Genomic DNA, 22,440 nt, shown 5'->3' with positions numbered 1-22,440 from the left:
AGTGATCCCAAATATATTCAAAACATATGTGGGCCAGACATCTAGTGTTTCAGAAATGGATATAGAATATACAACATATATGAAATACCCAGATGGAAAATAATATGTAAATTTTTATTTCATCATAAAAAGTACAGATAAGAAAATATATAAAACAACTAAAATACATAATTCACATGTTTAGATTGTAATGTAAGAACATAAGTAAATTAAATCACTTTCAGCTGTATGTTAATATTCATGTTTCAGTCAAAAAATCCTTGACTGAGAACTCAGACAATCTGTTGAACGTTCTTTGCAGAGCAGCATTGATCTCTCTGTTCCATAGACAGTAGATGATGGGGTTCGCAAATGGTGGCACCATGCTATAGAAAATAGCAGTGAGCAGATTCTTAAGGGATGGTTCATTTGCACTGGGACCTAAGTAAGCTATTGCCCCTGAAATGATCAACAATAGGAGAATGGCTAGCTGTGGGGTACAGGTGGATATGACTTTGTTTCAAGCTTCCAAAGAATGCATCTTAAGTACAGTTGAAAATATGTTAGTGTATGACATAAAGATAAAGGAAAAACATAGTAACACGAGACAAATGCTTAGAGCAATGATTACAAATTCTGAAAACTGGACATCTGAAGATGAAATCCTCAGAATTTGAGGTACATCACAGAAATATTGCTGGATCACATTGTTCTTGGTGAAGGGAAGCCTGAACAGAATACCTGTGTGGATAGCAGAGTAGAGCAGACCAGAGCCCCAGGAGCCAGCTGCAGCTGGGGAGCACAGACTCGGGGTGATGATGAGCCCGTAGTGCAGAGGGTGGCACATGGCCATGTAGTGGTCATAGGACATGACCACCAGGAGGGCAAATTCCACAGCTGCAAAAAGGACATAGAGGAAAATCTGTGCAGCACACTCTGCCAGGGATATTGTTTTTCTGCCTGTCATGGAATTCATTACTGCTCCAGGAACAACAACTCTGATGCTCCCAAGGTCCAGGAGGGCCACACTGCTTATAAAATAGTACATGGGGGGGTGCAGATGTGTGTCTATCATGATGATAGCAACAGTCACAAGATTCCCCATTATTGCTCCCAGAAAAATCCCTAAGAACAACACACCTTGCAGAACCTGGAGCTCCCAGGTGCCTGTGACATCCATGAGGAGGAATTCTGTGAAGACGGTGAGGTTGTCCATGTCTCCCCACCTGCCATGGTCTCTGCAGAGTCAGAGATAAAAGTGGACTGATGATGCTACAAGCACATTGTTGAGCATCCATTAAAACTACAGCATGGCTCCTAATCAGGAAATCAGGATAGAATAAATGGATAAAATAAAGTATCCTGAAATCAAAGGAACATACATATTTCTCTTTTGTTTGTGAAACTCCTGATAGATCTCCTGATAGGTTCTACATGCATAGTCTGAGAATAACACCAACCTGGTCACATGACACCAGTCCCCCCTTCAGGTGCTTTCAAGAGGTGTGTGTGTGTGAGCACTTTCTTTCCCTCTTTGCATCATTTATGACATAGGATTCAGGTCATAGAAATTCTCTTTTCCTGTTGGTGATGTGTAGACTGTTCACTTCATGTGCTTTCTTGTCTGCGTGTTTTAACTTAGAACAAGCAAACAAAGAAACTTCTTGAAGTATGCCTCCAAAATGCAACTTTCTGCTATGCATGGATTCTAATATGTATTTAGGTGCCAAGTTTTTCTCCTGAACTTCCCTCTACTTGCTTTCAAAGTTTTACTAAAATCTCATTCTATAATCAGTATTGTAAATTTAATTTACTTATTTATGATTGTTTTGAAGCATTCCAAATCATAAGTAAATATTTAGAGGTTATCTTTTCAGTACTAAAATTAGCTATGTAGAGACTTAATCTCAGTATTATTTTATTTTCATAGTTGAGAAACAAAATTGAAATATGATACATAAACTATTAACATCTATATATTTTAATGCTATATAAATAATTTGAAATTACAGAAGCATTTATAATTTTCTTTCGTTTCCATGCATAGTAATTATTTGCTTAGTCACACATTCATATGGCTTTTTCAGTTATTACAGAATACTTTATATGAATTGATTTATTTGAATAACATGCTTACTTTTGTTTCACTTCTCTAAATGAGGAGAAAATCTTTTGAGCACAGAAACTTACACTCAAAATCAGTACTAACTGATCAAGTTGATACTATTAAGATCTAGTAGGTTACTCCTGAAAACCACACATAATTATTTCTGGTTTCCTTTATCAAAATAACAGATATGTGCCACAAAATTCTCCCTTCCATTCTCCATCTTTTCTTCTAACACATAATAAATGCTAAATTCATTTCTATTCTTCACAGTCATTTTTTTGGTTTTATTTTTGTACCAGGGATTGAACTTGGGTCCTTGTGTTTGTGAGGCCAGGGGTAGAACCACTGAGCTAAATCCCCAGCCCCCCATCATAGTCATTGTGATCCAGTGGAGCAGAGGAAATCCAAGAATTGTTTCATCTAAATCTTGATTTTCTCAGTAGTATTTTGAAATTATTGAGCTCACAATTAAAAATGTGGACAACAGAATGATTATGAATACAAATTCTTCAGAAATTACTAAATGAGTGGTACAACCTCATAGACTGAAAGTTAAAGGGTGGAAAACAATACTCCATGTGACAGGAACCTGAAAAAAAGCAGGAGTAGCTATCCTTTTTGCAGATCAAGTGGATTTCAAAACAACAGTCATTAAGAGAAAAAAGGAGAACACTACATCCTTGTAAAGGGAACAATCCAAAAGGAAGAGAAGACAATCATATATATATATATATATATATATATATATATATGCACCAAACACTAGTGCACCCAACTATATAAAACAAATACTAATGGACATGAAAAGTCATATATGCACTAACACAATAGTGGTGGGGGATCTCAACACCCCACTGTTACAAATAGATAGATCAAATAGACAAAAAATCAGTAATTAAATATTAGAAATCAATTGAAATCTAGAACAAATGAACTTAACAGATATTGACAGAGTGTTCCACCTCATAACATCAGAATACACATTCTTCTCAGCTGCACATAGGCTGTTCTCCAAAATAGACCACATACTCATGCATAAAACATGTTTAAGCAAGTGCAAAGGAATTGAAGTTATCCCTTGTATATTATCAGAGCACAGTGTGATGAAATTGGAGATCAGTGCTCGCTTCAGCAGCACATATACTAAAATTGGTAAGAAATTGGAGATCAATGGCAAAAGAAACTGGAAAAAAATTCATAAACATGTGGAAATTGAGCAACAAACTTCTGAATAACCAGTGGGTCACAGACAAAATTAAAGAAGAAATCAGACAGTTTCTTGAATTAAATGACAATAATAATACAATATATTGGAATCTATGGGACACAATGAAGGCAGTTTTATGAGGGAAATTCATAGCAGTGAATACACATATTAGTAAAACAGAACAAGTCCAATTAAACAACCTGATGCTGAACCTCAAGCTTCTAGAAAAAGAAGACCAGGACAACTCCAAAGCTCATACAAGGGAGGAAATTATCAAGATCAGGGCAGAAATCAATTCAATGGAGACTGAGAGAAAGATACAAAAAATTAATGAAGGCAAGAGTTGGTTCTTTGAAAGAATAAACAAAATTGACAAAACCTTAGCCAACCTTATCAGAAAAAGGAAAGACAAGGCCCAAATCCATGCAATTAGGAATAAAAAGGGTGAAATTACAACAGACCCAGCAGAAATACAGAGGATCATCAATACCTACTTCGAGAACCCATACATCAGTAAGATGGAAAACACAGAAGAAATGGACAGGTTTCTAGATACATATGAATTACCAAAGTTGAACAAAGAAGACCTAAAATTTCTAAACAACCCAATATCAACCAATGAAATAAAAATTGTAATAAAAACTTATCAAGTAAGAAAAGCCCAGGCCCTGATGGCATCACTGCTGAATTATACAAGACATTTAGAGAGGAACTGCTGCACTGCCACTACTGTTTAAACTCTTCAATGAAATTGAAAGGGAAGTGATACACCGAAATTCTTTCCTGGAAGCAAGCATCACCTTGATCCCCAAAGCAGAGAAAAACCCAACTGAAAAAAAGAACTATAGGCCAATCTCACTAATGAACATAGATGCAAAAATCCTTAATAAGATAATAGCAAATAGAATGCAGAAGATCATCAAGAAGATCATACAACTTGACCAAGTGGGATTCATCCCAGGGATGCAGGGATGGTACAACATATACAAATCAATCAATTTAATATACAATATCAATAGAGCCAAGGACAAAAACCATATGATTATCTCAATAGATGTAGAAAAAGCATTTGACAAAATCCAACATGCATTTATGATAAAAACCCTACGAAAAATCAGAATAGATGGTCTCTACCTCAATCTGATAAAAGCCATCTATGAAAAACAAACAGCCAATATCATACTAAATGGTCAAAAATGCAATCCTTCACACTAAAATCAGGAACAAGACAAGGATGTCCAGTATCACCACTCCTGTTCAAAATAGTTTTGGAAACATTAGCCATAGCAATTAGACAAGAGAAAGAAATAAAAGGAACAAAGATAGGAAATGAAGAAGTCAAATTGTCATTATTTGCAGATGACATGATACTCTACATAGAAGACCCCAAGAACTCCACCAAAAGTCTTCTAGACTTAATAACCAAATTCAGTCAAGTAGCTGGATACAAGGTCAACACACAGAAATCAATAGCTTTCCTCTTCATGAACAACAGACTCAATAAATAATTCCTTTCACAATAGCATCAAAAAACCTGAAATACCTAGGAATCAACCTAATGAAAGAAATCAAAGACCTCTTCTCTGAAAACTATAGCACTTTGAAAAGGGAGATTGAAGATGATATCACAAAATGGACAGATATCCCCTGCTCCTGGGTAGGAAGGATCATTATAGTGAAAATGGCCATACTTCCAAAACTGCTATATAGATTCAATGCAATTCCAATTGAGATCCCAGCAGCATACTTCACAGACCTTGAGAAAACAATCCAAAAATTCACTTGGAACAAGAAGAAACCCAGAATAGCAAAAGCAATTCTAGGTAACAGAGACATGGCAGGGGGTATCACAATCCCCAACCTGCAACTCTACTACAAAGATACTGTGATAAAAACAGCATGGTATTGGCAAAGAAACAGACCCAAGGACCAGTGGAACAGAGTAGAAGGTGCAGAAACAACGCCAGACACACTCAGCCATCTCATCTTCAACAAAGGAGCCAAACACCCTCACTGGAGGAAAAATAGCCTCTTTAATAAATGGTGCTGGAAAAATTGGGCTTCAACTTGCCAAAGATTAAAACTAGACCTATATCTCTCACCATGCACTAAACTAAACTCTAAATGGATTAAAGTTCCAAATATTAAAATAGAAATGCTCAAGCATCTAGAACAGAGGTTAGGTAGAATTCTTGAATACATTGGTGTAGGAAAAGATTTCATGAACAAAACCTCAGTTGCCCATGAACTACAACAATCAACAAATGGGATCTCTTCTTATTCAAAGCTTCTGCACAGCAAGAGAAACCACCAGATGTGTGAAGAGAAAACCCACAATGTGGGAAAAAATCTTCACCTGCTGTTCCTCAGACAAAGGCCTGCTCTCTCCAATCTATAAAGAACTTAAAAAAGTCAGACCTCCCAAATTTAAAGATCCAATCTGAAAAGGGGCATTTGAAATGAACAGACATTTCTCAGACAAAGAAGTAGAAATAGCAAATAAATATCTGAAAAAATGTTCAACATCAGTGGTCATTTGAGAGATGCAAATGAAAACAATGCTGAGATTCTACCTCACTCCAGAAAGAATGGCTGCTCTCAAGAAATCAGCCAGCAACAAATGCTGGCAGGGCTGTAGGGAAAGAGAAACCCTGCTCCACTGCTCGTGGGAGTGTTGGCTGGTGCGATCACTGTGGAAATTAGTATGGAGATACCTCAATGAACTAGAACTGAAAGTCCCATTCGATATTCCCCTGCTGGGTTTCTTCCCCAAAGAATTAAAAGAATCATACCACAGAGATATATGTGCACCCATGTTCATAGCAGCACAATTTGAAATAGCTAAAACTTAGGAACAGACCAAATGCCAATCAACTAAAGAGTGGATAAAGAAAATGTCTTTCTTTTATAAAATGGAGTACTACTCAGCCATAAAAATGAGAAATTAGAGACATTTGTAGCTAAATGGATGCACATTGAGGTGATACTCTGAAGTGGAATAAATAGGACACACATGTGTAAATACTGAATAGTTTCTCTAGTGTGAGAAACTGAAAGTAAATAAGGACTAAAAGGTATTATAGATAATGTGAAACAGGAATGAAAGGGGCAAAGGCAAAATGGAATTTGGAGTGGTAGGAGAAAAGAAAGAAGGGAATGGAATTAATGTTTAAAAATGGAGAAATGGAAACAAAGTCCTTGTAAATAGGGAGGGATGGAGTGGTTGAAGGGAGGGGAGGGGAATGGGGAAGAATAAGAACTAAGAGAGTTTATGTAAAGGTGCAAATTTCCAATGATGAATGCCATTATATTGTATGCCTAAAATGTCCTAATGGTTAGAATGAATAATTGATAATGTGAAATAAGAGGAAAAGGTCTAAAAGTGTAGGGGTAGTGGGAGGGGCAGGGGAAAGGAAGGGAAAGAAGGGAAAGAAAAAATTATGAGAAATGGAATAAATGGAAACAAAGTCTTTGTAAATAGGGAAGGGTGGAGGGGGTGAAGGGAGGGCTGATAATGGGGAAAAAATAAGAACCAAGATCCATTATGTAAAGGTACAAGTTTCCAATGAGAAATGTAAATGTATTGTGTATCTAAAATGTACCAATAAAAGAATTTAAAAAAATTTAAAGTGTTGTTCCCTCCCCCTCCATTTTTGGTCTCAGATTGTATTTTAAATTTGGCTGAATGTAAAAAATATCCAAGCAACCTTGAATAATTTTCTTATATTCATTTAAACATCAAAAGAGCTAATTAAACTGTAATTGTAGTCTAAGAGTTTTCAATGCACAAGAAATATTGTAACAATGTCGGTTAAATAAAAATGCTAACTCAAATTGGAATCCAAGATTGAATTCATCAATTAGCTAAGATTTGAAACAATGGGATCTAGCACATTTAGGAAATGATATTTATGTCCAGGAGACCATCTGGAGCAATATACCAGGACGAATTTTTTTTCCTCCCTATATTTGTTTTCCTAATTTTATTTTTTTATTTTCAATTGACTTGCACTCTTGAGTTTCTCATCATACCCTTTAAAATTGAGTTGTTCCTCTGTGTATGTAACCTCCAAATAGGACAACTCAGATACATATTTGACTTTCAAAAATGTTCAGACCACCAAGAAGCATTACTTATAGCTCAATTTTCTACTTTGGCTCTGTACTACATTGTCTAATCACTTCAGGTGTCAGTATTATTTCTCCCTGCATCATTTTTGTGCTCTTTAGAACAACACTCTTGGTGATCTACAATTTGTGTGTGGAGACAGAATCTCTAGGTACAGTGGGCCTCCCCAAAATGTGGGAGAATCTTGAGAAAAGAATTTCCCAGTTCCCAGTCCATGCAAGTAAAAATATTGGGAAAAATAAACTTATTTGTTCAGATCCAAGTTGGCCTCCAGGAGCAGCAAAAGTGAGACTTTAATTTATACTCTTACAAGAGTTCTGCCCATACATACCAATAGGCATGATGGAGTTGACAAGCTGTAGGTTATTTTAAATTCATAAAAGTCACTTTTGTATTGTACAAATTGGGATTCATTTTCATGTTTATGTCTTGAATATCCTTGAGAAAACTTAAATTATTGCATACAGAAAATAAATACAGATTATATTTATAAAACCAATTTTAATATGAGTTTGATAGGCTAATTTGAGTGAAAACATTCCATTAACCTTAAGGACATTTTACCTATATTAATTGATCTAGTTTGCCCATTGTTAACTATATGACCCACAAGAATTTGAATAAGATCTTGTCTTAAATCTTACATAAACAATTTCCCATGGAAATTTCAAGAGTCAAAAAATGAATAATTGTTGAGCTCAAACAAAGCAGCTTCAGGTGTTGAAACCAGTTATTAGATTGAACAGACAGACGGACAAACCCACACAACACAGATGCATTTAAGTTAGTGTGCACACTCAGATATACTGATCATGGTGTCCTTGAGCCTTTATAAAAATAATGATGAAGCTTCCTTTTTCCTGACGAATTTACACTAATTTTGCATAATTTACTGGCTTGACTTTTGTCTTTACCATTTTTTTTTAAAGGAAAAACAGGTCCAATTGGCATACAGTATTGTAACTTAGAGTACCCCCCTTTGGCCACCTCTTTTGGTCCCCTAGGTGGTTGGAGGTGAAAGGTGGCTTTCAAAGTTAGCTTAGGGAAAAGGAGGAAGCTTTGTAAATGAGGCTTTCTTTGTTTGAATAGAGCAAATAGTGATCTTGTAGAGGTGCCATGCACAATGATGCACAACTTTTACAGGACCTAAAAGATAGCTTAATTTTTGTCCCATGTGTTTGCAATCCTCCACCTCTAAACTTCCCTCCAAAGGACAAGGACATGGATAATAGATAACAATTACGAATTCAATAAGTTGAGTTTCAGAAAATTTACATTTAGATTGCTGAGAGGAATTGTAAATGCTGCTTAAATTGTTTTTTCTCTTTAGATAAACTTTGATCCATTATATAGGCAAAGCAGAGGAAACAGATGTAAAAGACCAAAAAGAAAAACAGAAAACCTGTCCACAGTCACTTAGCAATTGGACAGTTAAAAGACCTGTGTATGAAAAGTTTAGCCTTAGGCCTCACTGTAGACTTGCCAGAGTATTCCTTGTTCATATATGTCCCCTCAGTAAGATTAAGATGAAGAGTTGGATTTCCTTCTTCCTTTTCAGTGTGTGTGGTGTCAGTTTTCTATGCTGATGAACAGCAGTAGGTTGCCTTGCTATTTCATACTCACATTTTCTATCTCACAGTTTTTCCTCACATGAGGCACTATTTGTTGCAGTGTATGACCATGGTAGCATAGAGGATGAAAGATTACTCAGTGTTAAAGTTCAGCTTATACTCCAAGAGGCTCAGGGGGACTGCTTTACTGAAATCCATCAGCATGAGAAAGTCTCAAGAAAACAGTGCAAAGTGGAAAAACTCTAGGTCTTATGTTTGCAACTCAAGGATGTGAAAACAAAGATGTAGAAGAAAATTATTTATGGAATAATTTTGGTCAGGGGGAAAAGGAAGGAATGGGGTGGTTTGCTACATGAGGGATGTCCACCTCCTTTAAACAAGTAGAAAAGAACAAGTAAAATACAATTCCACTCATATGAATAATCTTTCACAGTCAAATTAAAAGAGACAGTAGAATGGTGGTTGAAAGAAGGTTGACAAAGCCAGGAAAAGAACATTGTTAAATAGGTATAAACTTTCAGTTTTCCAAGACAAAGAGAATTCTGGAGAAGACTTTCCAATGTGAATGTACATATCACTCATGAGCTCTACACTTCCACATGGGAGATTTTATTTTAGGACATTTAACTTCAATTTAAAAAATTCTAAAAATTAAAAAAGCTGAAAATGCTATCCACATAATGGGAGAAAATATTGGCAAAATAAATGACTGACAAGAAACTGAAAATTAGAATATATAAAACTTTCTATAATTCAATGATGAAAATCAAAGCATCCAATTAAAAGTAGATGAAGATAAAAGTACATATTTTCAAAGGAAGATTTATAAATGTCTAAAAGTGTATAAAATATGCTTCAAATGATTTCTCAATCTGAAAGTTTATGTTAGAGCCAGAATGAGGTAACTCTCCACACCCTGAGAAATGCCTATCTCTATGGAGATGATAACATGTGGTAGGAAAGACATGCAGAAATTGGAACCTTCCTCACCTTATCATGGTAATGAAAATTTGCAGACACTGTAGAACTGTGGTGGTTCCTCACATGGTTAAGTGTAGCATGATCTTGTAACACAGGAGTTCTATTTCAAGTGAACAATTCCATTTTAAAGAGGAAAAAGTAATATACATCAACACAAAAAATTTGTAAAGTACTGTTTTCTAGCAATTTTATTCATAGTAGACAAAAGTTGGAGAAGTAACAAACATCCAACACTACATGATAGATGAAGAAATTATCCTATAGACAAGGTATGATCAAAACATACAATGAGAATTAAAAATTTTTAAGATTAACTATAATAAAATCACATCACCATCAATTACTTTCAAAATCCTCTGCGCTTCTAACACTCTAATGCCATTATTCTCCCACTTTCTGAAGCAGTTCTGAACTCCCCTTTCCAGAGTGTCTGTATGAGGTCTTCCCAAAATACGGTGACTGCTGCTCCCAAGTATCATCCAGCAAACATGCAAGTTTATAAGAACATGACAGTGTGAAATATTCATGTCCTCTAGTCTACTTCCTCATATTATCCTCATTCCCAGTGAAACCACCTAAGACTGGTCTTTACTGTCCACATTCTCACCAACATTCTGATCCTCTGAACTTTGATAAGAATCACTATCAAGCTCTGCTTACAGCATTCTAGGGCTTCCCTAGCCTACATCTTCAAATCTTTCTAAACTCCATCAATCCAATTCTAAACTTTATGGTCAGGCATAGTCACAGAAATGACTCCACTCACAGTCACTATTTCCTGTTAAGTCCTATCTCTGGGACAAAACATATGACATCCATAATTTAAAATAATAGAGGTTTATTTTGGCTCTTGGTTTTAGAGGATTCATTACTTGCTCAGCTTGTTTTAAGGAAGGAACATCATAGCAAATGACTGTGACAAAGCCAGAATACATAGCTGGGAAATAGCTTCAGAGAGGAAGGAACCAGGGACCATATATGAATTGTAAGGGCACATGTCTAAGACCGAGCCAGAATCACAGAAGTGAGATTAACAAATCACACAGGTGGCTCTCATCCAACTCAAGTTCACATTTAAACTCAGTTTCTCACTTTGGAAAGATTGTCCAAGTGTGTGAGCATTGGTGCCACTTTCTATCCCCATTATAATTTATTTATTTTGTCCTAGTTTACAATTGATAATGTCGAATTAGTTGGATAATTCTTCATATTATTATTTTCATCTTTATTATAAACATATGAGACCACCTGACATGCAACAGATGGCTGTGTATGAGCATGCAATACCCTAGGGTGACACAGCAGACAAAGCAGACAATTAGAATACTTAGGGTGAAGGTCATAATTAGGTGATTCAGCATATTCATAAAGAGCATCATGAATCAACCAAGCAAATGGAAATACACCCTAAATGAGCCAAAACAAGGATTTGTATTGTTGACAAAAGTAGCTAAGGTGTTGATTTCTTTCAGCAGAGATTCCACCATACCACATGTATTTATCCAACTACAGCAGGAGGTGTTCACCACCACTTCATTCTGCCCTGTTTGCCCAATAGTGCAAAAAAATCCTGTTATTTGAAACAAATTGAGCAAGAGAATTGGAGTTTTCTGGGCAACAGTAGGGTCTGCAATAGGTTGTTAGGCTGTACTATCCAATTATTGAGATAGATTTCTTGTTATGCATTCATTTATATTTATCCAAAGCCAGCTTAGGAGTATTTTGAATTAAGATGCTCATTTAGATGGGTTTATGTCTGAGGCCAAATTCTTCTTCATGCTTTAGTGCAAATTAAGTGTTATAGACTAATGTTTAATTTCAATTAGTTATAGAGTGAAAATAGGACAAATCGAATCTCTTTCCACTTATTGCAATATGAACTTTCCCACATGTATGGTGGATCATTAAATCCTTCATATTTCAAATATATCCTGGAGATCCACAGTAGAGAGCTTCCTGTGGGATGGTTACACCATTGGTTTCCACCATTAGGAAAGCATTAGTTATATACATGTCTGAGGCTCCTTTATTAAGCATAAGATAGACTTCAATGCTACTAAAAACCACAAGATCAGGATTATGAAATTGTCTAAATGTTCCATAAACATTTATTTTGTTTTCTTATTCAATTTCTGGCATGTTAATTTAAAAATCCTCAAGGTAGATTTTTGCCTAGTGCTAAGTTAAAACTGGCAGTCTGAAAGTGTGAACATAAATGTCCAATTCTAAAAGATCAAATACTACACTTGATTTATCAATGAACTCTGTTAAAAGATAAATAAGAGAACATTTAATATGATAAGACTTTTGACAGATAAGATGCTATATTCAAGAAGTTCATATCCTGGAGGCAGGTTCCCTAATGTTGGAATAACAAGAGATAATAGAACCTTTAAGTGCAGCCTATGGAGAGGTAAGAGAATTATGGAGTAAAATCCTCAAAAAGATTAGTATATTTCTCACAGCAATGATCTGTTTAGTAAAAGAGCAGGTTCCTTCAAAAGACCAAACTGCCGAGATCAGAACCCACCCCCACCTTCACCACTCCACTCTCTTCTCTCTCTCTCTCTCCCTCCCTCCCTGCCTCCCTCCCTCCCTCTCTGTATGTGTGTGTGTGTGTGTGTGTGTGTGTCTCCTTCTGCATGTAATAATTTCTTCCATTAGTTGCTGACCAGAACTGAATGCCTGTGCCATTCCCTTGGACCTTCAAAACTGTTTGCTAAGAAATGCATTTTAAAAAAAAGTAAAGTAAAAAAAAAGTAAAGTATTTTGATACATTAAGGAAAAAGTAGATCAAGACACATGACATATATGGTGTTCACCTAAGCTTTCTGAAGAAGCTATTCATTACAAAGCCCTAGGTATGGAGTATCTTTCCATGTACAAACAAAAGCTGAGTACATAGAAGCTCTGTGACAATAGAGGAGAGGATCCTGGGTCCATGAGTTTGGGAGAGCTGTGCAGGAATCATCTGCTTCTGAGGAGAAACCTTCTGGCCAGGGGAGTCAATGAGTTTGGACGAACAACAAAAAAAAACTGCTTTGCATTGATATAGGATTGGGGGGGTGAGGAGATTCATCATACACTCATTTAATTCTGATATCCTTAATTTATTTCACTGTGACACAAAACAACTTATGATTTCTTAAAGAATAATTAAACATAGGGCATTGAAGCCCTGTGAATGAATTTATCACACTCTGATTTTAATTTTTCTAGCTCTTGGAATGAGTTATGCATGATTCTGTAATATCATATATTGGTTCTTTGGAAAACTTTAACCTACAGAGTGACTTCCCTCTTCCAGTCATAGCACATGGACTGCAATTCCAATGTTTTAGGGATTTACTATAATGTAAATAAATTAATTTTATTTTAATTTTTGAACTGGAAAATTCACTGGATCTCCAATGACACACAAATCATATCTGAATGCTTCCTCTTTATTAATTGTCATGTGCATAAACTAGGCTCAGTAGTGTAGCCATGAATGCTCGCCAACTACAGGCTGGAGGAAACATGGGATCACCAGGTGTCCAGAGCTCATCAGAAGTGTGACCCCCATGTGTCCTTGGTGAAGATTCTAAGACCCATAAGTATTTCAGAAGCAGGGCTGCTGGCATGGTCCACATTGGGAGTCTCACTGAGAAGTGAGCTTGCACATATTCATTGAAGAAAGAAGCAGGAGCAAGGATCCCATACATCTCTTAACATTGAACACAAGCAACATAGTCTTTAAATTAGCAAAAGAAAAAAGGTTGTGAGTTCTAGTGTAGTCATTGTTATGCTCCATTTGATGACAACTGGAATTCATGCTTTATTAAAATGATAATGCTGCTTCTTTAGATAAGTTATGATAATTCACCCATTTAATAATGGGGAATGAACTGTCACACTCACTCTGTTGTTCACATTTTAAAGTTGTGGCCAAATAATTTCAACACATTGCCGAGAAAATGAAAAGAGGGAGCAACCTGAATTTCCTCTCCTGCGTGTGATCAGGATGTACTGTGCAGACCAGAAATGTAAAGAGAATTCAGCTCAGGGAAACTTGAGAATTTGCACTGAGAGGAAGGACATGTAATAAGAGAAGGAGAATGAGGTTAGGAGATTTGATGACCCCTATCTGGCATTTTGACCAAGGAAATAAAATTGCTGTAGAGTGATTTGCATCTGTGGTCCACACCATGTCAGCAGTAGCAGCTTCATCAATTAATTTGCTTTAGATAATGAGATTCTATCATCATCGATTGTATTTTATTACAAATATGGCTAAGAGAAGAAATCACATCCAAGTCAAAGAATTACCAGATAAAATAATTTCAAAAAACATTTTTGTAAAACACTAAAACACCATATGAATGCACCACTGTAAGCAAATCATCAGTATTATACACATGAAAGGCAGAAAAATGGTAAATGTTTTTGCAATGGCAAAGTGATTATCTACAAAGTACTACAAATGCCAAAGAAAATACTTTCAATATTATAATAATTCAATTCTCTAACAATGAAAATAAAATAATACAAACACTAGATCTCTTGGTATGACTAATTTAAATGCTGAAAAGAAAATTAGTAAGCAAAAACATACAGAGGGAAATAAATTAAGGTTAAAATAATTTTAGAATACAGAGATTTTAGAAAAGGTCTGAAATCAAGCAGAGAGGCAGTCTCCAAAGAAAGCTGTCACCTCATTAAACATAAGAATTCATGTGTAGCAGAAGGTTGCATCTAGGAGGAGTATTTCAAACAGGGTTTTTGATAAAATATGCAGACAAGGAGGTAACAGAATAAAATAGGAAATATACTGCCTATAGTAAAGTAGAATTTTTACATCCAGAATAAAATCACTCCTTGCATAGATGACAGTGCAGAAAGAGAAAGAAGGGGCTCACACACAGGTCTGGGAGAGCATCTGAAGTGAGAGAATGGGGCAGGGTGGCCGGCCTGGTGTCCTTTGGATCAAAGTCATTCTCAGAGGAATGGATTAGATGCACAGGTTCATGCATTAGCTCTGTTAGGGAAACTGAGGCGAGCATCAGCCACAGAAGGGCCACTCTACAGTCATTCTCCAAGCTAGGACCTACAGAATAAAGAGAAGACGAGGGATTTCCAAACCCAAGGACTGACAGAGAAGCTCTCATAGACTAGGTGTGGAATCGCCACACAAAACTGAAGTAAATGGGAAAAATATTTGTGGTGTCCAAGTAAAATTAGAAAAGTCATTTTGAAAGAACTGTAAAAATAAATGATTGCTGGAACTTGATTTCATTTTAAATACTGCATAGCTTAATTCTCTCACCTTATGAATATAGAAACTAAAAGAATAGCTACAGTTAGGGGATAGAAAATCTAAACAGAAATATGTACATTCACTAGATTTCAAGACACTTCATATTATCCATTTATTGTCTCCTGAGTTCCTGATTAGAATCCACTCTGTAGGTCTAATTGGTGCTCTGCATTCTTCTTGTAGCATCCTCTGCTCACTTTGACCTCTGACTCTATAGAGGCCACGGCAGGTGGGCAGACATGGACAACCTCACTGTCTTCACAGAATTCCTCCTCATGGATGTCACAGGCTCCCAGAAGCTGGGCTGGGGTGGTGCTGCAGGCACCTGCACGGCTCCACTCATTGATTGGAGGCAGGGTGGGGGCAGGGCTGCAGCCCCAGCTCCACACCCTGAGTTCCTCACCAGTCTGGTCACTCCTTGCTCAGAGGTGGGGTGAGTCTGGACTTTCTTACGTTTAGGATTAAGTTTTTATGATATTGCAATTACACTGTATCCCTAAAACATTAAAATCCCTTGATCATTTTTAGGAGGGAATGGAAGCCTGCCTCCAGAAGTATTACAAATGCAATTATGTTTTTACTCTGTTGTATATTACTTATATTACTTATAATTAAGACACAAAAACCTCAGCCCCATATTTTAAACATCATATAGACCACAATTCTTATTGAAATGTTTTTATTAACAAGTGTAGCTGTACTTCTTTATGACATACCATATTATACATTACATTTGTAACTTGGGTGTTGGTTAACATAGGATCCTTAGGTCCTTGATCAGAGCGAACATTTACCACAGTCTTTACTCTTTGGTTTTAACTTCTTTGAAACAAAGTCTCACTGTGTAGTTTGGGCTGGCCTTGGCCTCACTGTGTTGCCCAGGCTGGCCTTCAATTCACAATGATCCTCCTGCTTCAGCCACCCAATTTTTGGGATTATAGGAGTGTACAACTAGGCCTGGTGGCTTTTCACAGGCAGAGAACCTCTGCACCTTCTCTTTAGCTATTTTGAATGTATTATACAATAGTGTTAACTGTAGTCCACATCTGTGTTGTGTGACACAGCATTTTTTTCTCCTGTGGGCTGTGAGTTTGTGTCTTTTGAGCAATTTTTCCTCTTCTTCATCTTGGTCTCCCCCTCCAGGAACCACTATTCTGCTCACCAGTACTTTGAGCTCAGCTTTGTTAGATTCCTATTACGTGTTGAATCTTGTGTACCTTTATATGTCTGGTTTATGTCCTCTAGTAGGATTTTCAGTTCTGTTATGGTTTGGGTCTATGCATCCCCTCAAAACCTAATGCAGTCATAAGTGGGGCTTTTTCCAGAGGTGGCTGGATCTAGAGTATGTGACACCAGGATTAAAGGTGTATGATTACTGAATAATAATTGGTTTGGCACTGCCCTAATCCTGGTAGCCTGGATACAGCATAAGGGAGAGAAAGAGGCTTGTTTTTCCTCTTGCTTGCTTGCTACCTTCTGGCCACCATGAACTGTTTCTCCTCTGCAAAACCACTCTGCCTTTAGCCAGCTGATTATGGACTAAAACCTCTACAAACTGCAAGCTAGTTTTCCTCCTTTATCTTTGGGTCTCAGGTATTTTGCCTCAGCAATAAGGTAACTAGGACAAGTTCTATCCACATTGCTTTATATGACAGAATGTGTCTTGCATATGGGCCCATGCTCCTGTGATGCTACTTCCATAATTCTGTGGCCAAGGACAAAGGCCTTACATGCAGAAAAGTTCTGCATTCCTGGAGGTGGCATGCCCATAGGAGCCCCTAGTCCAGGAAGGACCCTTATTGGAGGATCCATTGTTGGCTGCATGCCAGAAGGAGGGCCCCTCATGGCTGGAGGGGGTGCCCATTGGCCCATAGGTGGAAGAGAACACCCATAACCAGTTGGGTGTTAGGTTGACCCCCTATAATTCTAGCTGTGGCAGCAGCTGCCACAGCTGCCACAGTGCCTCTTCTTTTTTAAAATTTATATATACATATTTACATTTTAGGTATAAAATACATTTATCATTGGGTATTTGTACCAGAACATGATGTATCTTAATTTTTATTTTTTCTCCCATTATCTGTGCACCCTTTACCCCCTCCACCCTTCCATATTTACACAGAGTTTGATTCCATTGTTTTTCTCTCTCATAACATTTCCTTTCCCTTCTTCCCTTTCCCCTTCCCCTCCCACCATCCCCTAATGCTTGCACCTTTTCTTATTTCAAATTATCAATTATTCATTTTAATCATTTTCATCCTTATTTACACTTTCAATTTCTCACACTAGAGAAACTATTCGGTATTTACACATGTGTGTCCTATTTATTTCACTTAAGAGTATGGCCTCAATGTGCACCCACTTAGCTATAAAGGTCTCTAGTTCCTCATTCTTTATGGCAGAGTAGTACTCCATTTTATAGAAAAACCATATCAGACTAAGAGAATCTGAAGACAGAATATCAGATATAGAAGACAGGATTGTGGTGAAGGACCATGAAAACAGACATTTTTTGAAGTTAGCAAGGGACCATGAGAAATCAATCCAACAGCTGCTAGATGATGCAAAGAAGAATAACATAAGACACATAAGAGTCCATGAATAAACAGGAGAAAGTACAACTGACATAAAAAAAACTGTTCACAGAAGTAATAGCAGAAAACTTCCCAGACAGAGGTAGAGAATTGGACATACAGATAAGTGAGGCATATAGAACTCCAACCAGCCATGACCCAAAAAATCTATACCTAGACATGTAAAATCAAGATCCCAGAAACCCAACAGAAGAACAAGATTCTACAGGCAGTTAGAGAAAAGAAACAAATCACCTACAAAGGAAAGTCCATCAGAATCATGGCAGATTTCTCAACACAAACACTGAAATCAAGGATAGACGGGAGTGAAGTATTTCAAGCCCTAAAAGAAAGTAACTTCCAACCTAGACTGCTATATCCGGCAAAATTATCTTTCAAAATCGATTGGGAAATTGGATACTTTCATGATGAAGAACACCTGAGAAACTTCGTGAGCACCAAACCAGCACTCCAAACAATTTTAAGCAATATCCTAGAAAAAGACAATGAAGGTCACAACTCCATGAGGCCCAGCAGAGAGAAGGCACCACACAAGGTCAGACACTAAAGTGAAAGGGGGAAAATAAGAAATAAAAGAGCCAACGACAGAAAAACATCATGACAAAGATGAGTCAATATCTCTCAAATATAACTATCAATGTTTATGGCCTCAATTCACCAATCAAAAGAAATAGACTGACAGAATGGATTAAGAAGCAAAATCCAGCAATATGCTGTATACAAGAAACACACTTAACTCAAAAGAAATTCATAGACTGAAAGTAAAAGGATGGAAAACAGTTCTCCACTTGACAGGAACCCAGAAAAACGCAGGTGTAGCAATCTTATTTGCAGACAAAGTAGATTTCAAACCAAAACTAATTAAGAGAGACAAAGACGGTCACTACATCCTTGTGAAAGGCACAGTGCCTCTTCTTTGTGGGGTCATCACCTGTTGGGATGGCCCACCCCCCCCATGGACTGGCCCAGCAAATCCTGAAGGATTCTGTGGTATGGGAACCCTAGCCAGGATGCCTCTACCACCAGCTCTACTGATTCCTGGGCCACAGTAGCTCCAGCAAGGGTACTCAGACAATGCCAGTACCTTTGGGAAGAGGCCCTTCTACTGTCATCAAGACCAGGTTCTCCCCTCACAGCAGCAACAGACTAAGGACTGGTTTCTCCTCCCTTTCTGCTTGTTTAGAGTCCTTTGGCTTGATCTTCCTGAAATTGTCAAAGTCACACAGGAACAAATTTGCGTGCTTGTTGACATCTTGGCAGTTACCAGTGAAGAGCCGGCCTTGCAGAGTGGATCACATCCTGTAGTCAGTGTGCTGGAGCATCTTGCTGCTCTGCCCACTGTCCTTGTAGTGGGTCTGATGGCTTGGATTGGTGCCAAACTCACCTTCTCAGGGACCTAGCTGGAGCCAGCAGTCTGTTTCCTGTGGCTGCTACTGGAAGTTCTGCTGCCAGTAAAATGAACCAGTGTGTTTTTGAAGTAGATCTGCCTGAGAACATGGGGATCAGTTGCCAGCAAGTTTCTCTGCTCTACTCATGTTTTACAAACTCAATTCCACTTCACAATAAACAAGCCTTTTCCTACTGTGACTATTACTAAAGAGCACTGCTGTGCTTTCTTTAGCAGCAACTATACTAAAGAGCATTGCTGTGTGGCAAAAACTCCCCTGGAAAAGGCAGGAGACTAGAAAAAGGCAGGAGACTAGGAAAAGGCATCATGTGTGGCAAACAGCACTGAAAGTGCAGAGGGCTTAGGAGTGAGATACTGTAGGGGGCATGGCCTGGTCCCTGCAGAGATGAACATGCTGAAACCCAGGATGCGTCCCTCTCATGCTTCCACATCCATCAACTGCAGCCACCACCTCCCCTTTGCTCCTCACCTCTTTGTTAATATCAGCCTTATTATTACCATCCAAACATGAGAGAGATGTCATAGGAATGCATGGTTAAGACATTTGATTAAAAAGTACAGAGGTTCTTTCAAATGAAAAATATATTTGATAAGCCTGCTTCATTTGCAAATGAGGACTGGAGCTGCTCATGTAGTTAGTTGGGACAATTTTTATGAAATTCAATTTACCTATCATTCAAGTTCAGATTTTTATAAAAATGTATTAAACCAAAAACATGGTGTGCCATGGACATTACTCTCTAATGATTATATCTTCATCTTCCCAAATAGCAACCTAGTTTTAAAGAGTTAATTGTTTATACTCCATGTAGAAATGAGAACAGGTAATTTTTATCTTTCTGTGTTTAACTTATTTCATTTACTACAATATTCTTCAATCCTATACATGCTATCAGATGGAAGAATTTGTTTTTGTGGGACAAAATAATATTCCTTTTCATACACATACTACATTTTAATTTGGCTTCATTCATTGATAGGTACTTAGTTTTATTCCACAACTTGGCTATTTGAGAATAGTGTGGAAATCACCAATAATGTGCAGGTATCTCTACAGATGAATGGACCATGCTGCCTACTGTGTCTATTTCATACAAAATGTAGGGCAGATTGAGAAAAAGCACAATTACTCTATTGATGATTTCAGAGGACAAGTTTCTTACCAAAATTTTTCTCAAGTTATTAGATTAATTAATTTTTGGAGAAGGGAATCCTTTTCTTTGAAGTTATAGATACTTGTTTGGAAAAGCAGACAGAATATGCCAGTATTCATGGATGTGTGCATGTAGTTGCTCAGGATACAGGCAGGGATCTTCTGACTTTCCAAGACTTCACCTGGCCCAGGGATTGCAGGATCCTCTTCCAAGCTGTTTCCACATCCTTGTTTCTCAGGGTGTAGATGAGTGGGTTGAGCACTGGGGTGATGATGCAGTAGAAGAAGGACATGAACTTGGCCTGTGTGCTCTTGGCTGGGGGCTGGAGGTACATGTAGATGGAAGGACCAAAGAACATGGTGACCACCAGCAAGTGGGAACTGCAGGTGCTGAGTGCCTTGTGTCTTCCTTCAGCTGAAGGCAGTTTCAGTACAGCCCTGGAAATGAAGATGTAGGAGATGAGCACCAGCAGGGGAGCCACCATTACAAATGGGATGGCTCCTAAAGCCAGGGCCAGCTCATTAGCTGTGGTGTCCCCACAGGCCAGCTTGATGAGCACAGGTATCTCACAGAAGAAGTGGTCCAGGGTGTGCTGCCCACAGAGGGGGAGCTGGATTGTGAGTGTGGCATGGAGCAGAGAAGTAGCCAGGGCACTCAACCAGGAGGCGGCTGCCATCTGTGCACAAACCCAGGGACGCATGATGAGAGTGTACTGGAGGGGCCGGCAGATGGCCACATAGCGATCAACGGCCATCATGGTCAGCAGGATACATTCAGTGCACCCTGTCCAGCTGAAAAGATAGACCTGTGTGATACATCCCCAGGCAGCAATTGCCTTATCTGGTCCCCAAAGGTTGACCAGCAGCTGAGGCAGAACGGTGCAGGTGATACAGAGGTCCAGTAGAGAGAGGTTGTCCAGGAAGAAGTACATGGGCATCTGGAGTCTGGGGTCCAGCAGGGAGAGGAGGATGATGGAGCTGTTCCCCACCAGGGTGAGGAGGTAGCAGACCAGGACCACTGCAAAGAGAGGCCTCTCCAACCATGGAAACTCAGAGAATCCCAGAAGGATAAAAGTGTTAGGAAAACTTGCATTGATTTCCATGGCATCTGTTTCTAATATATGGCTGGAAGGAAAAGATAAGGATGAAGATGAAGTTGAACTTTACTTTCTTATTTCTGTAATCCTATGCCTAATTATTATGTCTTTCCTTTTGTTGCTGGAATGATTCCCGTGAGTATTAGGACATGTCCTCAAATATCACACTGCTGCTCTATAATTATTACCTATCCCTTGACTTTGAAATAGGGATGGAGGTGTCCTAGAGAGAATGATTCTAGTGTGATCTCAGGAGGCTGATAGGCTCCTAGAATGCAGACACTAAAGTCTGTGTTGATGAGGTTTTAGAAAGAAAAGTGTATTGTCTTGGCAATTGGTCCAGAGTCCTTTCATGTTACAGGTTGACAAAGCACTTGTCTGAATTTTGTCCATGCTATGCGACATTGTGAAAGGCTGAATTTAAGGGTCACAGACTAATTAGTCCAACACAGGAAATTTCATGGAGAATAGCACACATGTCATAGCAGGCTATGACATGAGCACTGCTCCATGCTTTCAGCCAGGTTAACAATGAGAATCAAGAGCAGAGAGGAGAAGAGAAGGAATTCAAAAGCTTGGGCTCAAGTAAGCTATGGTTGCTGCAGAGATTCAGCATGACCCCACCTGCATAAGGTCAAGTATGTATAGCATAAATCTCTCATTTGGGAAGAGAACCCCTGAGTGCTGTCCTTGAGCAGATCTGCCTAGAGCATTGGTTCCCTCAGATTTACTTCTCCATGCTCAGCCATCCAGGCACTCAGAGGCCACAGCAGCCATTGTCCAAGGGGCCCTAGCTACTGCTCATGCTGGTGTAAGACCTTGGTTTCATCAACACAGTGCTTGCTTTGCAGGTACAAGAATTGAAGGTGTGGGTCAGGGAGGCTTCTAGCAGCATTTAAATGGGAGGCCTGGGAG

The 22,440-nt window shown here is 38.2% G+C and overlaps 1 protein-coding gene and 1 pseudogene across 1 annotated transcript; both read right to left on the bottom strand.

Annotated features, from left to right (window-relative positions):
- Nucleotides 1-238: 238 nt before the first annotated feature.
- LOC106009149 (small nuclear ribonucleoprotein-associated protein B-like) lies at nt 239-19,198 on the bottom strand (annotated as a pseudogene).
- Nucleotides 19,199-20,568: 1,370 nt separating this feature from the next.
- On the bottom strand, nt 20,569-21,531 carry LOC101715416 (olfactory receptor 2G3-like). The gene has a single exon (XM_087181054.1). It carries the CDS (start codon nt 21,529-21,531, stop codon nt 20,569-20,571), a length of 963 nt encoding a protein of 320 aa, XP_087037180.1.
- Between the last annotated feature and the right edge of the window lie 909 nt (nt 21,532-22,440).

This window comes from Heterocephalus glaber, unplaced genomic scaffold (genome assembly GCF_053883595.1).
Source record: "Heterocephalus glaber isolate CG9 unplaced genomic scaffold, H.glaber_assembly_v1.0 deba00001466, whole genome shotgun sequence".
Taxonomy (NCBI): Eukaryota; Metazoa; Chordata; class Mammalia; order Rodentia; family Bathyergidae; genus Heterocephalus; species Heterocephalus glaber.
This window is presented reverse-complemented; position numbering and strand designations above follow the sequence as displayed.

What these genes read in the sequence shown, in the direction of transcription:
- LOC101715416 (XM_087181054.1), bottom strand. Translation starts at nt 21,531, where the DNA reads ATGGAAATCAATGCAAGTTTTCCTAACACTTTTATCCTTCTGGGATTC.